The 16,333-nt window shown below is 47.2% G+C and overlaps 1 protein-coding gene across 3 annotated transcripts in view; it reads left to right on the top strand.

Annotated features, from left to right (window-relative positions):
- The first annotated feature begins 38 nt into the window (after positions 1-38).
- Positions 39-16,333, top strand: part of LOC128327644 (early activation antigen CD69-like) — a 29,980-nt gene continuing 13,685 nt past the window's right edge. Inside the window, exons 1-2 of one of the 3 annotated variants that reach the window (XM_053256691.1) lie at positions 39-170; positions 9,379-9,477. In XM_053256691.1, the coding sequence (XP_053112666.1) occupies positions 95-170; positions 9,379-9,477 (175 nt within the window). In that variant the 5' untranslated portion in view covers positions 39-94. Of the gene's footprint in view, positions 171-4,907; positions 5,777-9,378; positions 9,478-16,333 lie in introns of those variants that run through there. The other 2 variants (XM_053256690.1, XM_053256689.1) reach the window with 2 other exon arrangements.

Below are 16,333 nucleotides of genomic sequence, written 5' to 3'. Positions count from 1 at the left end.
AGTCTTGAACAGGATGTCCCTGAAGCTCCTCACTTCTCTCTGTCACATCAACAAATATCACCTCTCCATTTCGTTTAAAGGATCCAGTTGCCCTATGCAAAGTGTGATCAAGATGGCAGATCTCCCCTCCAATCTGGTGATTCGGGGGAAAGAAAGCCAGAAAACACAAGGTGGGCAAACAGGTGAAAAGGAGTTGGCGCTCCACCCTCCTTCCACCATGGGGAACAAATTCAGTTGCAGAAAATGGTGGAAGAGTAGCGAATGCTTCCCAGGCAATTTCTGTAGCCTTCAGAGAAAGAGAGAGAGAGAGACCTTTGTTGAGACTTCACAAGAAGTGCTGAGGCTCTCCCTTCCATTGCTTCAGCATAAGGAGGTAGGTTGGTTGAGCATGCAGGAACTTCTCTAGGAGCCAGCCCCAGGAACTTATTGAGACTTGGATAATTCTAAGAAATCTAGGTTATATGTTCTCAGTAAAAATCAATGCTGCTGCTCCAGGTGAACATCCAGTGACAAACTGGTATGTAAATAGATTTCTGCACCCAGATTTCTGCACTAGTATATAAATAGAGTTCTGCATTTCTGCTAACTAGCCAAAGAGGCACCTTTAAAAGTAGTGATTCTCATCTGTTTAGCAGGGGGAAATCAACTGGCCCTATCCAACCCCAGCAAGGCATCCCTCCAGTGCTTGTTGCTGGTGTCTACCCGCCCTGCCCTGCCCCCGCCCCCACCCCCGCCCCCACACTTTCCACACACACACTTTTCGATTGTGAGCTCAAACAAGAGAGAAACCTCTTGTTGTTTATTTTTCAGTGTAAACTGCTTTGAGTACGTTTGTTGAAAAGGGTTATATAAATATTAGTTGTGATAGTATAAATATCCCACACTTTTGTTGCAATCTGGACTGTTATCATGAGTGGACATGCTTCTTGAACTGCAGTTTGTTCATTCCAAACAAGCCATACAAAAGGGCTCTAAAAGGTCACAGTAGGGAGTGAGAGGAAAGATCCTGTGATAAAAGTGATTGCAGCTGTAACTCTATGCACAGCTGCTACGAAGTAAGCCTCATTTAACACAGTAGGACTGGCTTCTGGTTAACAGCATTATACAACTGGACAAGTAAACGTGATGCAGCAAAGATTTAAGTTCACTTCAAGCCAAACACATTTTTGGCATTTAAGTAAAAATGGCTCATTTAAGTAAAAATTGCTTTGCAGTTTACAGTTTGATCCCCCCCCACACACACACACCCTCTGAGGTTTCTTACTACATTTGGATCTGAGCTGGCAAGAACCAATGCATGTGATAGTCTTTCATAGGCAAAGTGAAGGGAGAAGTGAAATTGAATTAGTGAATTAGTCTGCAACATCTTCTGATCTTTTAATCTCAAATAACCAGCAGGCATATGAATTACAGATCCATGCAATGCAGTTCTGACCTCCTGTGCATTTATGAACTGTTTCTAGGAAATGGGAAGTTTAATTCCTACTTGTACTGTAGCTCATAGGAAAACCTGAACGGAATGCATGTTCTGCCTGTTGGGATAAAGGAAAGTGCCGAAGGAAGGAAGGAAATCATTAATTAACTGCTGTTTTTTCTGAGTGAGTATGCATAGGGTGATGATCCACCCACGCCACAGGCAGAGCATACAGTCTGCTGCTTCAGTTTTCAGGGAAACTATTTGTGGAGCCACACTGAAGGAGTTTATTTCCTGTCACACTCAGGAATATTAATTAAGCCTATTTGTGTTGCAGACATGTGTTTGAGGAAAATGTTTGGCAGTGTACAAATTATTATTTAGGTGAAGAAGCAAAAACAATACTAGTCCAAATAAACCAATTATATCTTGGACTGGGCAAAGAGAAACAAATCAGGGGTTTCAGTCCAGAGGAGAGGTACATTTGGATGACTGAAGAGAAGCGGGTTCCTGGTTCTGGGAGACGTTCACCCTCCTCTCCGCTCACCCCCATTTGCCCATGTAGAAGTCCTATTTCCCACTGCCCAAACCTCTTTATCCCTTGTTGCTTGCATTGGGGTACTGATGAGTTCACAACAAGACACCCACAGCAGGCTTCTGTCTATCCACCTTTTCCTTCTCCTCTAGAAAAACTTCCCTCCACTCACAGTTAGCCCTGGCTTTACTTTCCACCCTACAATCTGTGAATGAATAAGTGTTTGAAAAACATTTGAAGGGATTTCAGGTTGCCTGCACAAATAAAGGTAAGCAGTCTAGCAAGCATTTTTCTGCTGTCTGTAAAATGTGTTTTAAAACAAACTTAGTAAGGGTGCAATCCTATGCACACTTACCTTAAAGTAAGTCCTAGTGAAACCATGGTATTCATATTAATAATAATAATAATAATAATAATAATAATAATAATTCAATTTCTATACCGCCCTTCCAAAAGTGGCTCAGGGCGGTTTACACAGAGAAATAATAAATAAATAAGATGGCTCCACATTAGTTAACTGTGCAGTTGATAATTTTATTGATAAATATTTATATATCAGTCTCAGTCTTTATTAGTACAGCCAATGGTCAGAATTACAAGAATAAAATCGTTTAGAATTAACAATTTCATTCCGAATAACACCACAAATATAACAAAATTTAGTAACATTGAATAAATTCTCCTCTTTACAATCCTTTAAAATTAAATTTAAACAGTCAATTTCAGTTAATCCTGGAAACAGGATAAGTTGAGGAGAAATACATTTCTTCCTAGTGTCACTATAAAATTGGCAATACAAAAGGACAGGAGCCGTCGTTTCAACTTGTTCTGATCCACACGGACAAACATGACAATGATAAGGAATATTTTGGAATCTCCCCTGCGGCACAACTGCATTCATGGCATTATAACGGGCCAAATATTTATATATCACTTTTCAACCCAAAAAAAGTTCGCAAAGGAGTCCACACAGAAAAAGAAAAGAGGGTTTCCTCTGTGATAAGGGCTCACATTCTAAAAAGACACCAGCAACAGCCACCAGAAAAACACTTAATAGTTGAAATTGACATGAAGGGTAATGAAACTGACAGACTGCAAGAGTCATAAGAACGACTATCAGACCCACCTGGATTGCTCAGAGAAAACAGTCCAGATGGATCATTCTGTTTTAAAAGTTCATTGTTTGATCCCCTTTTTTGTAATAAGGAAAGACATGTACTCACACACACCGTTTCACCCTACAAATAACTGTTTAGTGTCTGGTTGATGGCAGAAATGCTGTGGTTGTATGCATCTGCACATTGGGGTGCTTTGCTAGTCTTCCCCTTTCCCTTTAACATTTGCCAGAGTTATCCCTGTTTGGGTGGAAAGTCACTGGACAGCCTTGATCAAGTCACTTTATCTCAGCTTCAGTTCCCCATCTTTCCTCTGTAGGGAAGAAAGTGTGGTGTTTTGTTTGTTTGTTTCAAAGGACCTAAAGATGCTGGACCGGGTCTCACGATCAGGGAGACCCGGTTTGAACAGGTGAGCAGGAAGAGTGGGCCAAGCCCACTGTCCCCGCTCACGAGCGAGCAGGGAGCCCTGGGCGGCCGGATCGGCCGCCCACACAATGGCCAGCTCCGAGATGGAGCCGGCGGGGGCTGGGGAGCTCGGGGGCTGCGTGGCCCCCGGAAGCCCCAGTATGCCCTGCGCGAGCATACTGGGAAGACCCCCAAGCCGGGAGGCTGCTTTTAAGCCGGGGGTCTACTCGGCGCGGCGCCGTGCCGCAGCTACTCACAAGCAGTTAGCCCAGGTTTGCGGAGCGCTTGCTCCGCAAACCTGGGCTAAGGGGCAGGCTACAGGAGCGGGTTAGCCGCTCCAGAACTACCGGGCTCGGCTGCAAGCCCGGTGATTCTTACGATCACAAAAATCGGGCTAGGATTTCCCGACTTTTGTGATCGTAAGAATAGCCCCACTGTCTCTGAGCAGATGCCCAGAGCTTTCTCCAGATTGTGTTAGGGGAGCCATCTTGGCGTCCTTAGGGGAAAACACACACACACCAAAACAGATCTGAGAAAGATTCAAAAGCAGTTGCCTGTCTCAGCAAAAAGGTCAATGCGGATATGTGGTGCCTTAAAAATGAACTATTCTACAGTCCCATGAGCTTCTATAATTCAATATATCCTGACCCACACCTACCAGAAATCTTCAGGCAAGGATACTAACAGCAAAATCTGACATTGTTTCCCCCACTGAAGAGCATTAGGTGAAGAGATTATGAAGGTCCCATCTCTGTATGGTGGCCCTGACCCCATGAAACACCCTTGACCTCTGGGAAGCTCACACCCTGCCCTGGCCTTCAATTTTAAACAAAAGCTGGAGACTTTCTTAATTCATCTGGCCTTCCCCTATTTCTGTGTTTCTTTCTCTCAGTGCTCTATTGTCATCATTGTCTGTTTTGCCCCCTGCACTTTTATGCTTTTAGAGGCTATTGTGTTCTACTGCATTTAAAATAATAATAAGGTGGGAAGCCGCCATGAATTCATACGTGAAGAATGGTAGCAAATGGTGGTGTTTTTTGTTTGTTTTTAAGAATCACATGACAGTGCAGGAATTAAGTCCTGGAATTCCTCACTATCTGCTCTGGGCAGCTCTGTTACTATTCCAGGTGTGGGGTGCGTCACAGCAAACACTCCCCCCACGAAAGATCATTCTGTCCCCACCCCACCCCGCCTCCAAGTCCTCCAGTCTTAAGCTGCCAGAGAACTCTGTCCTTTTGTGTTCACTCTTACAAAAAGGCTTCGAAAAAGACCCAGGAAATGTAGTCTGTGGCACAGTGTCCCCTCTAACAGGGATCCCCAGATGTTGTTGACTACGACTCCCAGAATCCCCAGCTGGAGGATTATGGGAGTTGTAGTCAGCCCCTGTTAGAGGAAGTGCTGTTCTGCAGAGGAAAGGCCTCTTGGCTCGGAGGGAGCAGTGATCTCACTTCCTGTGAGAATGGGGGCTGTGGCAGGGGTGCATTGTGGGACATGTAGTCATCTAGTAGGAGGCTAGGCCTAAATGTGAGGGAGCGGGGACTTCAACTCCCACCATGCAGCCCAGCTCAGGCTTCCAAGCCTGAGCCTGCTGCTCTACCCCCTGCCAGGGAGCAGGAAGCCTCTCAAAAGCCTCCGCCCTCCTCTGCAGAAGACATCCCTTCTTCCTTCCTTCCTGTCCCAGACTGAGCTTGCTGGACTCCCCCTTGGCCATTTCCCCAGAGCTCCCCCAGTTCTGGAGAACCCAGGCGGGGTCCTGGCACAGCCAGAGCCCCCTCCCCTTCCCCAAAGGCACCCTGTCTCTTCTTGGAGGGGACCCAGGGACCCTCCCTCCCTTCCCACTGCCGTGAGCCCTAAAACAAGGCATTGGAGGGGCCTCCCCCCCCCACTGGCTGCTTCCTCAAGGCCTCGTGCGTCGCCTTGGAACCCGGGGGTCTGCAGATTTGGGGTGCTCTGAGGCTGGGGGGGGGTTGGGCTAAAGAAGAGTGTGGTGTGGGCATCGGTGCCGCCACCTCCTGGAGAGGTTGGCCTGGGGGCCAGGTAGGATGCACAAGGACAGCAAGGTCAACCCTGAGCCTTTCACCATCCTCCCCGAGAAGACCACCTCGTTCCTCAGTGGTCGCTCCAATCAGACCCGTCCCCAGGCCAGCCACCATCTCGCAGAGCACCTCTCCTTGAAGCAACCGGAGAGCATCAAAAGCCCAGAGCGGCCCACCTTGAAGTGGCAGGAGACTAGCAAAAGCCGCTCGGGACGGCCCCCCTTGAAGCGGCAGGACACTTCTCTGAAATCATCTTTCCCCCCCAGTATCAGTAAGTGCTTGAAGAATGGCGGTGGCAGGGGTCCTCCTGGCTGGGATCGGTGGATTCAATTCTAGCGCTTTCTTGCTTGCTTGCTTGCTTGCTTGCTTGCTTGCTTGCTTTCTCTATCTATCTATCTATCTATCTATCTATCTATCTATCTATCTATCATATTTATTTACTTATTTAATAAATAAACACATTATTTGGGGGGAGGTGTGCAGTGGCGGGGGGGATTATCTAGCACAGGGCTGCACAATTTCAGCCCAGCTGCAGATGCTGGACTACAACTCCTATCATCCCTGGCTGTAGGCCACGGTGGCTGGGGATGATGGGAGTTGTAGTTCAGCCCCGATCTAGCAAATCAGCAAGAACAAGGGTTTCTAGGATCTGTTCTCAGCTGTAGGGAAGGAAGCAACTAAGGTTGTTGAGGGAGTACAGGGAAGGAATTCAGAACCAAGACCTGGACGTAATATTTATCTTTCTTTGCCATTCGCATTGCCTATGAAATGATTTACAGTTCTGACCAACTTAACTGGTGCAGCGTTGTGCCTATGAGACTGAGCTGCAAATTGGGAATTCCCTGCTTTGTCTGTCTTCTGTCCAAGGGTGACCTTGGCAAGCTACAACTTGCCTGCCACAGCTCCGTCCTAGTAGCCTAGGTTGCACGGTGGGTTTTTTCAGGATTATAACAAGGGGATATACATGAAAGCATTTTAACACTCAAAAGTGGTAAATAAATGCCCAGTTTTACTATTAGTGTTAGAACGCCGTTGGCTGAGAGAGATGTAATTTGAGTTTGTAAGGTTTGGAACCAATTACCCTGGACTTCTAGGCTCAATTCAAGATGAAGCCAGTATGTCTGGGTCCCAGCACTCAGTTCTGGAGGTGAAATTGGGTCTAAAGTAAGTTGCTGCTGTTGTAAGTTGTGGCATGGTGGCAAATTGAGGAGAAACTCAAGTATGTAGTACACTGCTCTGGGCTCCTTGGAGGAAAAGCCGCATATAAATGTTTTTAAAAAAATAATCTGCCCCTAGTTCTTGGTTTGTCTCTTTGGAGGGATTGAGCAGTTCTTGTATACAGCACTTTTTCGAAGTGCTCTGAGTGCTTTCAATGGCTGACATGATATACAGTGTTAATAGTGACAGAAAGGTATTGCTGCTATGGACCCAGAAGCATCAGTGCCTCTGGGAAGCGCACCAGTTGTGCTACCAGCTGTAGGATTTATTGATTACTAATGTATTGATTAACCAATAGATTAACCAATGTCTTGTTTAATAGCCTTGCCTGGCCAGACCTTAGCTATACTGTAGGTTCTTGTTCAGCGGATTGGCCAGTGCTTAGAAAATGAAGCACAAACTCAAAGGATACAAATTTAGGGTTTATTAGATAGATATCTCATCACTCCAGGGAGTCTGCAGATCTGAGTCCAGCATCACAGAAAAGCAATATTAGTATTGGGTGGTCAAATCATGAACTGCAGATCCAATGTGAATCTGATGATGACTCCTAAACACTGTAGCCCAGAACTTTATAGCTCGTTCTTCAGGGGAAGGTCTGAATTTGCTTATTGCTTTATGGTTACAGCTTGGAAACCACCACCCATCTCTGAATTTTGAACTGTCAGTTAAATATATTTAGTCTTTGCCAATGATAAAGTTTTGTTTTTTATGCTGGCGTGACCATTGTTTTCACCCGTTTGCTCACAGACTCCAAATATCCTTTTCCCATAAGTCCCTTCCTTTATGCCAGGAATCAAAGACCTCAGGCTATAAATTAAATGTTATGCTTCCATTTCCCCTAATCAGTTTTCACTTGTCAGTGAAACAGTGGGAAGTCCCAGCTATTTTCACCCGGTTAGGGTTAGGGTTACAGGAGAGGTTTACTATTGCCTCCTCCCGCTAATTATGAGATGATGCCTTTCAACATTTTCCTATATCACTGCTGCCTGATATAGGTATTTCCCATAGTCTGGGAAACATATCAGTGGGGATTTGACCCAGCAACCTTATGCTTGTTAGTCAAGCATTTCCCCACTACGCCACTTAAGGTGTAATCTTAAAGACACCAGCCTAGCACATTATTTCCTGATGTTGTCTGGTAAACATCACCATTCTTCCTCGTTCCCATAATGTCTGGAAATAACATGATGAGTAATTTTCAGTTCCTCCTTTTCCATCACTACAGGAGATCTTGGAAAAACCTACACTGCTGACCATGCTAAACTGTGAAACAGCTGAATATTGCAGACTTGTGAGCTGAACATAATATACTTGACAGAGGTGGATTTTTGATTAGAAGTATGCAAGCTGCTTTTTCCTGCACGTGATAGATACGAAATATGCAGGCCTCTTTTTCCACATCGAATTGTCATTTCTCCCATTGGAGGAAATGGGGAAAGCTACAGCAATGCTGATTGCGTAGCAAATGTCTTCCAGCCAATGGTGCCCCTTCTTCTGTGTCCACAGCTCTGTTGCCAGATTTGGCTTTTTAAAAGCCAAATTTTGGGTTACGGCCCATTCGACTCACGAGTATACCCCTGAGGCACAGCAGTGGTGCCATAAAACACTCCTATTAGCATTATACACCATGTCAGCCAGTAGCACTTTACAAAGTAGACCAACTTTGGAGGGATTTGGAATACAGAGGAGTTCATGTCTGTGCCTGTCCATCTACTTGATGGAAGTAGAGAGGTCTCTCCTGTGGAACAGGAATTTTTCCTGGCAACTAACTACCATTCATAGAAGAGGCCATAGCATAGTTTAGTGACAGCTGTTCAAGCGTTCCAAGGTTCAGTCCTTTGTACCTCAATTTAAAAGGGTGATGGAGCAGGACTGGAGAAGAAGCTTAGTCAGAGAGATGTCAGCGAAGAGCTGCCAATCACAGACCTGGGCTGGATAGACCAATGGCTTGATAATATATGGCAGTGTCAGAAATTCATGTGAAATTAGGTACATTTCTGAAAAATTCTGTACTCCTGGATTAAGGAGTGTTTTTCCTTAAAAAAATTCTGTACTCCTGGGTAATTTATTCAGAACAGGCCCCCCAAAAGTATTTCTTCAAACTACACATGTATTGCCATAAGATGTACCATATGGTTTTTAAATGTGGTTAAACAAATCAATGTAACACTGTCTGTTACATGTAGCTGTCATGGCTAATGGAAGCCTCCATAATCAGAGGCAGTGTGTCTCTGAATGCCAATAAGAACAATCTGCATCCAGTTGGGGGATGGCAGTCCTTCACGTTATGCATGTGAGCTTCCATAGGCATCCGCCTGGCTACCTTTGGAAACAAGATATTAAACTAGAGAGACATTTTGGTCTAATCCAGCTGGGCTCTTCTTATGTTTAGGTTTGTAGCTCTGGAAGTGAATTGGGGCCTCAAGAGTTAGAATGGAGGGCAGATGGACAACCAAGAATCAGAACTCCAGAGGTCTGTGCCATTTCGCTCTGGAAGCATGGAGTGGAAACAGCTAGGATTCCTTAAGATGCATGGATGTGTTCACTATTAGCTTTAAGCTGCTGAATTAACTTCAGAGATAGCCCTGAAACCCTAGGACATTAGAACCGAAAGATTGCTCCCCTCACATCTGTCTCCTTCCCTTCTTTCAGATGAATCTGCAGTTACCACCAATTGGCATGTTGCTGCCATCTCCCTCCTGCTCCTCTGTACAATTATGTTGACAATGGTGATCCTCATAGGTCACAAAGGTAAAGAAGGGCTGGAAAAGGCCGTATTCCTGCTGCCTTGCCACTGAATCTCTGTTCTTCAGGGTTGTGGGGTCCCTCGGGAGGTCTTAAGGAGATTGATGGAGACATCTGATCTACTCATTCCCTGTTCTTTAACCACCCTCATTGTGGTCCTAGAAGTAGTCTAACCTAGAGTGGAAATAATTTCTTTTGCTTTGTGGGGAGTCTAGAAACCAGATCCTATGATGAATGGTTAAAAGAGCTGGATATGTTTACCCAAGACTGGGAGAGCAGGATCTGTTTCCTTGTAATTTCTGCCCATTAATTTTAGTCCAGCAAGGGAGACATGGCCTCTGGGTGAGACTGATTGTTCTGCTGTTAACAGCTCTTATGGTCAGGAGACCCTTCCTGGTGTCAGATCTATTTCCTCATAATTTTAATCCAATGGCTCTAGTCTTGATATCTGATGGTTTTCATATTTCCTCTTTGTGTTTTCTTCTCCAGGCTAAACATCCCCAGCTCCTCCATAAACTGTTCCTGATAGGATGTGATTTTAAGATACCTCACCAACTTAATTGCCCTCCTCTAAACCTCTTCCAGTTTATCAATCTCCTTCTCAAAATACCGTGCCCAGAACTGGACACAGTATTGCAAGTGAGGTCTGACCAGCACAGAACACAGTAAAACGATTACTGTATTTACGTGAACCCAATACTAGGTGTGCCCCCTCCCCTAGTTTTTTGATATTAGGAATCAGGAGGTTGTCTTAAATTCAGAGTCCTGTTCCTTTCAAGTAAATGCAAGTATAACATGTATTTATACTCTACCTTTTAAGGGGATTATCTTAAATTCAGAGTCATTTTTGATTTGGGTAAATACAGTGCTTTTTCCAATCTGGACTCTGCCTCTGTTAACGCCTTCAGTAGCCTGCAGAACACACCATCAGGGTTTTCCCCTTTTCAGGCCTGTTTTTGAGATCATACTAAAGATGACATGATATGCATCATGCCACATATATTTCAACAGTGGGGAAAATCTCATTCTGGATCTGGACCATGGAGAGAGCGGGGAGTGGTTAACACTTCTGCTCAATAATGCCATCTTGGTTAAAATTGCCCCACTCCCATGAAGCTGCTATTGCCCCAGAAGAGAAGCTGCCCAATAGCAACTTAGGTGGTTTTCATTGAAAGGTGGTTTGCATTGGGGCCACAGTGTCAGGGGAAAGGGTTAACCCTCCACCTGTGGGTTCTAATGGCTGCTCTTCTTAAAAATGTGAATAGAGACATCAGTGTTGTTATTCAGCTCCCATCTAACTTGGTCCTGTCACAAATCCTCAGAGATAATCAGGCAGACCAAGATATCACTGCCACTACCTGAATGGTCCTATATAGTCAAAGTATACTTGGATAAATATTAAATACTACTAGCTTCATACTGACCTAGATCATATCCTCTTTCCTTCAGTGACAATGTCTTCCAGCCAGCTTGCATTAGTACACATTAGAAAGAACAAATTACTACTCCATTAGTACAAATTAAAAATGATTTTCTGCATGTCTCAAGTTGCCTACAGTCAAGGGGACTATAGCTCAGTGGCAGAGCACCTGCTTTATATGTATAAGGTCCAGGGTCAATCTGTGGCTGGGACGGTCTCTGTCTGAGTCTCTGGTGAAATGCTGCCAGTCAGTGTAGAGGACTGAGCTAGCTGGACCAATTACCTGATTCAGTAGAAACAAGCTTGATCTATTTGAAGAGTATGGTAAATTTACATTTGCATTTTTGCTGCATTTCTTAGGAGTGAAAATTTGCTCAAGAGTGTAGCTTATCCTCAGAGGTTTGAATTTGTGAACGTATGAATGTGTGAAACCGCGGTTTTGCAGCAAAAGCGACCTACAGTTTGCCTCCCCAAACTCCAATTTGAACCTTCAGTTTGTGGTGAGTTCTACCACCGCAACGGCAGCAGCATTAAGTCCGAATGTGGATGCCTCCATAACCGCGGTTTCATGCCATTTCTGGAACCTCTCTGTAATGATAGAGGCCGGCCCAGACCGCTCCATGCCTTCGGCACTTCTGGCTGGCTGGCTCTCCAAGCACTTGCCCCACCCCCTTGTCTCCGCTCTAATCTAGCAGTTGCCTAACAACAGGGATGCTGCCACATCCCATCTCAAGCTTCCAAGCCTGTCCAACGGGAAAGTCACACGGGGGCATGCCCTCTTCCCACTCTGTCCCTCGTTCCCCCCTCCTGGCAATCAGGAGAGAAAGGGGATGGGATGGCAAGACGGGCACTGTGCCTAGCTCTCCGAAAATGAAGCAATCAAGATGTACGTCCACAAGCACATGCAGTCGTGGTGGCAACATAAACAGGGCAACCCCCTTAGATCGCTGGGACAGGAACAGATGGCAGGGCAGCAATACCAGGTGTTGGGTTTGAAGGGCAGCCCTAACCAGGAATTCTTGAATCGCTCAGGTCTATTTCCTGCACAGTGGTGTTGGGGAAGGGGAACCCAGCCCCTCACCCTTGGGGAATGCATGTAGTCCCTGGGCTTGCTCGTGAAAAGGGCTGGGCAGCAGGGTCAGAGGATTCACTATTGCCTCTAGTGAATTCCTCCCATGTGATGAGGATGGATGCTGCTCCTGAGTGGACTGTTCACTCATGGAGTGGAAGGTCATAGAGATACCCCTTCACATCTCATGAGAAGAACCGTCTGTGGGGACAGGGGTGTCGGGCAGAATCGCTAATAATGTGTGATGACATCCCTTCTCCCACTCAGGAGAGTGTCAGGCTCTAGAGATTTGCATATGGGCTGGATGGTGGATGCCGCCCAGCCTGGTTGCTTGATACAAGCAAGTCTTTTTATGGATATTCTCATCTGTTAAATTCTTGGTTTGTTTTATGCTGTGAACTGCCTAGAGACTTCTGTAGTGGGCGGTACACACATTTATTAAATAAACAAATAAGCCGTGAGGATGGGTACCCTGGCAACTCCTCTCCCTGGCTTGGCGACTGCTGCCAAGAATCAGTTGAGAGCCTGCTGTCAAGCCACCTGCCCATTTGAACATGTCCTTTATTTTTGCTTGGAACAGTGACCCCAGTCCCCACTGTGGCAGATATGCACACCAAACCCAGGAAATTTGAATGAGAGTAAAGTCCATGCAGACCAAACCACACTCCTGACCCCGTGGCAGCTTGTCGCCAGGGGACTAGTAGGGATGTGCACGAACCGGCTCACTGCCCGGAGCCTTTTTGTGGGGGGGGGAAGAGCGGTATATCAACCAACCAATCAATCAAATAAATAAATAACTATCTCTGATCCCAGTATTTCCCCAGTCTGCCCACCTGGCTACTCTCGGAGACATGGAATGGTAAAATCTCCTTTGGGTGCATGAAAGGCTTCCCTGGAGAGGAGGGGGATCATAATGCAAAAGTTCTATCATTAACCAGAGAGAATTGGGGGCCAACGCGGGGGGGGGGGGCTTTTTTGATAGCTCAACTCATGAGCACGCAGTCCAGCAGAGACTGACGTTTGGTGAGCTGCCTAATGTCCTCTCCAGTAGACTGGACCTCTCATGGCACACTCTCTCATGGCACTACCAGTTTGATGCTGACTGGGGCTGCAAGGAGGTATGCTGCAGCCCCATACCAGCAATTTTGGGGAGAGAGCCAGCAGGGGAAATGTGGCGGGAGAGGTAAGAGCACCCTTCCTGTACCTTAAAGAAACTCCCTTCCCACCTCCAAACTGTCTCGAACACTGGACATAGGAACATAGGAAACTGCCATATACTGAGTCAGGCCAGTGGTCTTTCTCGGCTGGTGTAGGAGGTCACCCAAGCTTGGGATTACATCCCCCCACATGCTCCAAAAGGCAGGAAGTAGTCATACTTGAAGATCCTTAACCCAGTGCATGTGGGCGGATCTCCTCAGTTCTACTTCCTGCCTTTGCTCCAGAAGGCTCGCATTACAGCTCGCTGGCTTTGGCCTAGTTAACTAGGCCTCTTCTTTTCTTCTGCTTATATTCCTATTGTTTTTGACTATTTCCAATCTATTCTTCACCTGGTATTCTACTACTATTAGTTTTCTCTAGTTACTAAAGAAAAAAGAAAAAGAAAAAATTACAATTAAAAAAATATTATTTCATATCTGTTCTTCCTACTGTCCATTCTGTTATTCGTTACCTCTCCTCACCTCTTGCCAACCCTTTGGCCGATGTCCGCTAAGAAGACCTTCGGACTCCTGGCCGTTAGGGAGAGATCCGCCCGTCGGCGCCTGTTCCCGCCAAAAACCCGGGACTGCGCAAATCCTGTAAGGAAAATGGCGGATGTATCAGAGGACCTTGCTGGCACCAATAGGCCACAGTGGTCCTCTCTGTCGCCAGATACCGGTGAGGAGACTGGGCGCAATTCATGCCACCAGCAATCCACCGTAGCAGGACACAAGTGGCGGCACAAGAAGTGGAGGCGTCCCGACAAGAAGGCCCCGTTGGTGGGAGAGCTTTCGCCCGGCAGTGCGGGCAAGGTAAGCCCACGAGATTTGGCCTCGCCCTCCCCCCCCCCAACTCCTTTCCCCAGCAGTTGGGTGTGCAGGAGGAGGACTGCCTCAGGAAGTGCTGGGGCTGCGCCGAAAGGAACGTCAGCAGGAGTGGCCGCCCCAGAGCCCGTCGGAATCAGACGGGGAGGATGTGCGGGATGATGAGGCAGGCGGTGCTGGGCCCGTGGATGGGGCGTAGGAGCACCCAGAAGGCCATGAACATCTCCTCTCAGTGAGATTGGGACTTGCTCAGAGGGGTGAGGAGGTGTCGCAGATGCCCCCTATGTGGGCCCTCCCTTAGGGCCTACTCTTACGGGGAATGTGGGGGTTCCCCCCGATGCTGCCACTGTAAAGGGCTGGATTCAGGAGGCCGTTCAAGTCTCACTGGCAGCGGCACTTAAAGCGCAGAAACCTGCAAGGCATTGCAAGGCAGGCTGTGATCCATGTGTTGTCCTCAGACTCTCAGGAGGAGGCGGTGCCCGCTAAGCAGCCCAGGGTGGCTATACGCCAGGACTCTGTGCCCAGGGGTAGGGGGAGGTCTTCAGACGAGTCAGGAGAGGACTCCCCAGATTTATTGCGACCCGGGGGCAGTGGGTCGGAGACATTGCTGGGCAACCCAGACAAGGGGCCCTCCTCATCGGAAGAGGGGGAGATTATTGAGGACTCTGCTGCAAACTTACACAGTCAGAGGCTCTCTCTTATGGAGGATTTTCAGCCACTAATTAACCAGCCTATTGCTGCGCTTGATCTGAAGCCAGTTACAGAGGAACAGGTCTCTCCTGAGTCCAAGGACTCCTTGGTGCTGCCTAAGGCTAAGGTACCGCAGATTAAATCAGTGATGCATGAGGGCTTTACTAATACCATCAAGGAGGAATGGGCGGCTATTGCGACTCCCAGACGTACGTTGGCATTGGTTATCAAATTGTACAACTTTGAGGAGGAGACTCTGGACTTGCTGAAGGTGCCACTTACGGATGCTCCCTTCGGGACCCTACTTAGTAGCGTAGTGGTACCCAAGGATGGGGACTCCTCTTTTAAGGAGCCAGGAGACAGAAAAGCAGAATCTGCACTGCGCAGGGCCCACAAGGCTTCAGCAATGACCATCAGAGCTGACACCACTGCATCCTTGGTGTCTAGAGCATCGGTCTTGCTACTCTGGACAGTGTTCGATTCTCGGCACGTGCGGTCAGTGCAGGTGTCCTGGCAAGACGCAACATATGGCTGAAATATTGGAAAGTTGATAATACGTCTAGGGCTAATTTAGCTGCTGTTCCCTATGCTGGGGGGAAGCTAATTGGGGATGAGGCCCTGAAAGAGGTCCTCATTGAAACTAAGGACAAGCACAGGGCTCTGCCATCAGCCCCTAGGAAGGAGGACAAGAGTTTTAATCGTAGACCGACACAAACCTTCAGGGCGTTTAGACCTCAGTTTTTTCAGAGGGAGGCTTTTAGGCCTTTTCGATCACAGTGGAACAGATCCAGAGGCCAAGGCAGGCAAGGGTTCAATCAGCAGAACCGTCAGTCTTTTGGAAACCAGCAGCAGGGCCCCAAGCAGAAGTCCTGACTTCCACTCAGGCAAAGTGGGGGCCCGCCTTTTGGAAAGAATCCCTCAATGACAGGTGGGTTCTTTCCATTATCCTACACGGGTACAAAGTGGAGCTGGCCAGCCCCCCAGGAAACAGATTCCTCCTTATCCCAAGATCCAGGAAACCAGAAAAGCACAAGGGTTGTCCATGGCCATTCAGCATCTGGTGGCTATAGGGGCCATAGAGGAGGTCCCACCTCTTCAGAGAAGCAAGGGCATCTATTCTGTGATTTTTACGGTGCCCAAAAAGGATGGATCGGCCAGGGCAGTTCTCAACCTACGCCCAGTCAACTACTTTGTGATAAAGAGGAGGTTCAGGATGGAAACCCTTTGTACCACCTCAGAGGCATTGCAGGTGGGGGACTACATGGCTTCAATAGATCTCCAGGAGGCCTATTTGCACATCCCCATTCATCCACTCAGTCGACATATACTCCGCTTCTGCTACATGGGGAGGCATTATCAGTACAGAGCCCTTCCTTTAAGGCTTTCATCAGCCCCCCGAGTTTTTACAAAGGTTCTAGTCCGCTAGTGGCCACTCTACGCACTGAGGGGGTCCACCTGTATTGTTACCTTGACAACTTGCTCATCTGTGCGACTTCGGAAGGGGCAGTTTGGTTGGCTCTGTCCAGAACAATGTCTGTGTTATGTGCCCATGGATTTTTGATAAACGTGGGCAAGAGTCACCTGATGCCCACACAGAGCCTTCATCATTTGGGCATGGTAATGGACACCTCAGTATGCAAACTGTTTCTGCCACAGGATCGG

The sequence above is a fragment of the Hemicordylus capensis genome, chromosome 5 (genome assembly GCF_027244095.1).
Source record: "Hemicordylus capensis ecotype Gifberg chromosome 5, rHemCap1.1.pri, whole genome shotgun sequence".
NCBI classification, from domain to species: Eukaryota; Metazoa; Chordata; class Lepidosauria; order Squamata; family Cordylidae; genus Hemicordylus; species Hemicordylus capensis.
Note: the sequence above shows the minus strand (reverse complement) of the source record. Positions and strands in the feature narration are given on the sequence as shown.